The sequence below is a fragment of the Siphateles boraxobius genome, unplaced genomic scaffold (assembly GCF_051911475.1).
Source record: "Siphateles boraxobius isolate OS27281-9 unplaced genomic scaffold, OSU_SipBor_1 69, whole genome shotgun sequence".
NCBI classification, from domain to species: domain Eukaryota; kingdom Metazoa; phylum Chordata; class Actinopteri; order Cypriniformes; family Leuciscidae; genus Siphateles; species Siphateles boraxobius.
The window spans coordinates 253,175-259,174 of NW_027509196.1; the positions used below are offsets into that span (position 1 = coordinate 253,175).

The 6,000-nt window shown below is 36.4% G+C and overlaps 1 protein-coding gene across 7 annotated transcripts in view; it reads left to right on the forward strand.

Moving 5' to 3' along the window:
* Positions 1-4,427, forward strand: part of LOC143723099 (uncharacterized) — a 103,397-nt gene extending 98,970 nt beyond the window's left edge. For all 7 annotated transcript variants that reach the window (XM_077215045.1, XM_077215049.1, XM_077215050.1 and 4 more), the window contains 4 exons: positions 210-383; positions 723-896; positions 2,165-2,342; positions 3,174-4,427. In XM_077215045.1, the coding sequence (XP_077071160.1) occupies positions 210-383; positions 723-896; positions 2,165-2,336 (520 nt within the window). In that variant the 3' untranslated portion in view covers positions 2,337-2,342; positions 3,174-4,427. The remainder of the gene's footprint in view (positions 1-209; positions 384-722; positions 897-2,164; positions 2,343-3,173) is intronic.
* Positions 4,428-6,000: the final 1,573 nt, after the last annotated feature.

Consider the following 6,000-nt stretch of genomic DNA (forward strand, 5'->3'; position numbering starts at 1 on the left):
CGCCCAGCCCTAGTTAAGGTATTAACTAACATGAATTAACAATGAGCAATACATTTGTTACAGTATTTTTTAATCTTTGTATTATTAGTTCATGTTACCTAATCTATTCAACTAATGTCAACTAATAAAACGTTATTGTAAAGTGTTACCCTTTTCCCTATACTTTACTTCCTATATCAGTATTTAATGTGTTTTCTTCACACTCACAGGTTGAGATCTTGTCGTATCAGTGACAGAGGTTGTGCTGTTCTGAGTTCAGCTCTGAGATCAAACCCGTCTCATCTGAGAGAACTGGACCTGAGTAAGAATAACATCACAGAATCAGGAGCGAAGCAGCTTTCATCTCTACTGAAACATCCTCTGTGTAAACTGGAGAAACTGGGGTGAGTGGTATTGGCTTTATTAGATATATTGGTTTTAGTGAAGTCTGGAAGTGTTACACCCACCAGCTGGAGTGCCCAGGATAACCACCAGAGGGCACTGTCTCCTGTAGTGCTTTCCCATCATGAACTACACTTCCCATAACCCACTGCTTGGACTCATGTTCTGATTACTGCCAAATCATTTATATTTTCCTATTTAAACCCTGTTCACTCAGTCATTAATTGATAAAGTCTTGTTTAATGTCACTGAAATACTGAGCGTTATCCTGGTTCCCTGTGTGCCGACTTTGATCTTCTGCTTCTCTCCTGGATTTCCCTGTCTTGGACCTTGTTTCACAGGTTGAGATCTTGTGGTATCAGTGATGGAGGTTGTGCTGATCTGAGTTCAGCTCTGAGATCAAACCCATCTCATCTGAGAGAACTGGACCTGAGTGAGAATGTCATTATAGATTTAGGAATAAAGCAGCTTTCAGATCTACTGAAACATCCACAGTGTAAACTGGAGAAACTGAAGTGAGTGTCACCGGCTTTATTTATGTGTTTCAGTAAAGACTGGAAGTACTATAATCTGTAGTTCTGTCAGGTCCATTTAAGTCAAGAACACACATGACAATAGAATGATAGGAATTTGTATTGAATAAATTGCAATTCAGTTGATAATTAAAATTTGGCGGTATGGCTCTGTTCAGGGAGTCAGCAGCAGCATTAGGGAACGCTCACGGTTTAGCACTGGGAGAGCAGAACTATTCCCCCCAAACAAACCATACCTGGCAACCTCTTGTGGATAAGACAAGAGATGGAATAAACAAATTAAAATGCTTAGAAAACTTTATGATTAAATACAAATTAGTGGGCAATGTGTTTCTGTTCAGATGAGTCTCCTGACCATTCATGAGCACCATGAATTTAGTGGAGTCAGGGGACAGCAGCAGCATTAGGGGACGCTCACATTAATTAGACTAGGAGAGCTGAACTATTCCCCCAAACAGACCATAAAGCACCTCCTGTGATAAATATGAAGGATGAATTAAGCAGCCAGTAAGCGCATCCAGGGGCAATGTAACTAGCATAAGAAAGACAAGTAAGATTTAGCAGATGAGACTTCTTTTTAATTGACTCACTGAATAGTGACTGTTACTAGTCTTTTAGAGATGTGCCACAGCAGAAATAATTCAGTTTGCACCATGAATTGTCATTATTAACTATCACTGCAAGTTGCTTGATCTGTACTGCATAGTGCTAAGCACTGCATGTGCAACGCGAGCAGTTGCCAATGACAACAATAAGTAACGCACATTGCCAATATGATCGCATAAGCCTAGCAAGAGCATTTAAATGAAAACGCCTAGATAAGCCCAAGCACACGGATAGCATTAGCAAACAGCATGGTGCCCATATCCTGATAGCTTTTAACAATGAGCATTAAAAAGGAACTTAGCTTAGCTTCGTGAAGACTTTCAGAGATGAATGGAGAGTGAATACATCGAGTCCTGTTTCAATATTGCAGAGAGCGAGCAGCAAGCAGTTAGGAGCGAACTGAATCTCCTTAAATAAGGCGCCCTGATTTGAGCGTAATCATTAGCAGCGACGGGAGATGAACAGCTGATGCGCTGATGCAGTTCAGCTGAGCCGATAGCTGATGAGACCGTGTTGGCCAATAGCGTTAGCAGCATCTTGACTACTTGGCCTGCCAGAACTGACGCTGACGCTCAATTTATAGTAGTATTTCACATACATTTTTCTAGACATCAGTATTTAATGTGTTTTCTTCACACTCACAGGTTGAGATCTTGTTATATCAGTAACAGAGGTTGTGCTGATCTGAGTTCAGCTCTGAGATCAAACCCGTCTCATCTGAGAGAGCTGGACCTGAGTGAGAATGTCATTACAGGTTTAGGAATAAAGCAGCTTTCGGATCTACTGAAACATCCACAGTGTAAACTGAAAATGTAAATTGGGGTACGTTTCTAATTCTGGCATTGTAAATCGATGCATGTTGACACACATTCTTCACCACACAGACTCTTTTCTTCATGATTGTGTCTGATTTTCTGTAGCTGTGCTGTTCTGAGATCAGCTCTGAGATTCAGTCCTCTCTTTACCAGCTTTTACAGTGTATTTATGATAAAGTGTTCTATAAGGTGTAGATGACCAATAATTAACCCCTTCAATTAGTCAAATCATACCTAAATTGTGCTTTAAAGCTGCACTACCATAGCTTATTTGGTTAAAAACATATATTAAGCAAGATCTTAAAAATCATATGCTTTTGCATGTGTTTGTATTTTTGTTAATGTAGAAGCTAAAAATGCAACTGAAATGAGCTAAAGGCATTATATTATATATATATTTTTTACATTATTACATTATGTTACACTATTAAATTATATTAATGTCCTCAGAAATGCTGCATGGGCCTACATTAGTATTAGATTATTCAAACGAAGAGTGCTAAACACTTAGTTATGAGTGTGATTCCCACTGAACACACATACATAATAAATGTGCTTGTTGATTGTTTTACATAAGTGTCCATATTCATACGTGAAAAGTAAATGTTGCAATAAAGTATAATACAGTGATAAATATAAACAGGACTGAACATGTATAATATGTATCTATTTAATAGCAAATGGGAAGAAATAAAACGCATGGACAGACTTACTTGGATACTCTGATGGTGATAAAGACTTGTTAATGTAATATCTGTACATCTTTATGTCTGTGTGTGATTGTCTGATGATCTGATTCTCACTGTAGTCTGACTGAAAGGGTTTTTCTGTTTCTCAGACACTAACAGGTTGAGATCTTGTCATATCAGAGATGGAGGTTGTGCTAATCTGAGTTCAGCTCTGAGATCAAACCCGTCTCATCTGAGAGAGCTGGACCTGAGTGAGAATTACTTTAGAGATTCAGGAGTGAAGCAACTTTCACATATACTGGAGGATCCTCAGTGGAAACTGGGGAAACTGTAGTGAGTGCCATTATTCTGCTGCTGTTTGGTTGTTTTAAAAAATGAATGTCAAAAACAGATTTATTTTTTCATGAAAAACATGTGACAACACTCAGATCTCAGCAGAAAGAACGTACTATACATCTCTCAGTCTCTGTGTATATATAGTCTAATGCTTGATTTGTGTTTTACATGGAAAACAGTTTTACAGTATTAACAGACACATGTTAAATATAAAACAATTGGGATTTATCTTGCTTATTTTACCAGAAGTGCTTGTTTAGTTTTTTTTAATCTAATTTTACTATTCTGTGCTCGACCGATTAGAAGTTTCATATTTACAGTTCTCATCCACAATTCTAAAAACTCCTAAATTATACAGTATGTAGCATACCCATGAATATGTTAAGACAAAACAACAAAACTTACTAAAATGTCAAAATGATTATTTTTAAACATCAGACTAGATTTGTACATGTTCTGAAGAAAATGAGAGTAGTGCTCACTCAAGCAAAACTGAGTTTAATCACAATTCAACTTTTCAGAATATAAATGCTCAAATTCACAATTTCGTATTTACAATATAATCCACACATGCATGTTAAACAGATATAGCACTGTAAAGTTAGTTTTAGTTTTGTACTCTTGCTTCAAGAATGTACACAAATGTGCTTTGACTTTTATGATAACTGTTGAGACTGTTTATGTGACTTTGATCTTAGACTTCAGAAATATAACTAGTCTGATCTATTACCACACTTGGATGGTGTTTGTTAAAATTGCAAGTTAGTAATTCTAGAAATTATCACATAATGCATGATGGAGAGACTTGAGTCTAATCTTAGTTTAATTGCAAGTAATTTTGAACAGTTTTACTGTGTATTAAATTCATCACATAAATGTTTTTTTTTGTGTCTCACTTTTTCAGCAGCTCAGTTCTGATATTTGTAGAGCCTTTATAGTAACAGATAAATTCTGAATATATAATATATGCTCTTTCATTTTAACCGTCGTTCTTCTCTTCATTGCTGTATGTGTACTGTTGCAAACCAAATGTACAGTGAAACTTAAAATAAAAAGCATTAGTCTGAGGTGTGTGTATGACTGCAGAAATGATCTGATATCTGCTCTGTAACCAGATACAGGACTGTCAATATTTTGATCCATCAAAAAATAGTCACTGAAACAGTTTCCCAAACACATCGTGAACTAAAAAGCCCTTGAACTATGATCCAATGATTACTTCTAGTACTTCTATTACTTCTGATGCTTGAACATTTGTATTGTTTGAGTCTCGGCAGCAGATGTCAGTGTTTCTCTTCATCTGAAATCAGATTTATTCCTCAGACACACAGAGCTGCTGGATTACACACTACAGCACATAAAGCTGAAGATTATAGACACTTTTGGAATCCATTTACATTGATCAGATTTAAATAAAACACTTCAGTTCTGAGCCTTATTAAACATTTAACTGAACAGAATAACGCTCACTGAAGTCAGAATCACATGATGGTTCAGTTTGGATGATAAAGCAGATTATATTGGACTGTCCTGCTTTAAATCATTTTAGGCAACAGATTTATTCATACGCCTTATTAATGGACATTTCTATAACGATTTTTTCGTGGGAAAATTGTATCTTTTACTTAACTGAAGAGTGTATGTAATTTACTCTTAGTTTGCCATGAAAAATAGCCTTTTCTGGCTTTAAATAATAAATTAATAAACTAATTAAATGACTCGGACTGATTGAAGCTCTTCTGCTGTATAGCTTGTAGAAACTGATTGCTACTGTTCAGGTTTTTCTGTGAAGTTTGAGGATCGGAACTTTTTATTTAAGAAATGTTTATAATTACCTTATTATCTGTCTTATCTTTTATGTAAAATACTTATATTTAATTAATTCATACAACCTGAATGATGAAACTGGCTGTTACTAATAACATTGCGGAACAGAAGCTGCATTAGTTTATTGACAAGTTAAATGCTCAAATGAGACATGCACTCATTTATACAACAGCTGAATAATGTTTACTGCGATGTGATCAGTGTGTGTGTGTGTGTGTGTGTAGAATTTCCTCTTGCATCTCTTTCACACCAAGAAAAGCTTTTCCTCCTTTTTTTGCAAAGATTGTATCATCTGTAATAGCGCTCCATGTGTTTCGTCACACTTCATCACAACTTCTCCCGGACATCCACGAGCAGGGCCGGATTAACATAAGGGCTAGGTGGGGCTGAAGCCTCAGGGCCCGCGGGATTAGGGGGCCCGTGATTGGCTGGAGGAAATTAGATTGTTAAATCATAGGTGGTTGATTTGTGTATAATAAAATAACAAGAAGTTATTGGAAAATGTGCCTGACTGATATAATTCACCGCCCAATCAAATTAACTCTTCAATTTGCGCCATGACGTTGAGAAACGCCTCTTTTCGTTATGCTTTCATGATAGAACATGGGTATAAATCGCTTGCTAGAGTGCAAAAATTATGAAAAAAAGTGATAGTGGTGCACAAAAAAGGAAAAACAAACTCGAAAGACAGAAAAGGGATGCAAAAATTCCTAAACTAACTAATTACTAACTACTAATTACTAACTAACTAACTGAATCCAGAATGTCAGTGTTTTTTCTCACACCACTGGCCGTGTAAAAATCTTCCACGGG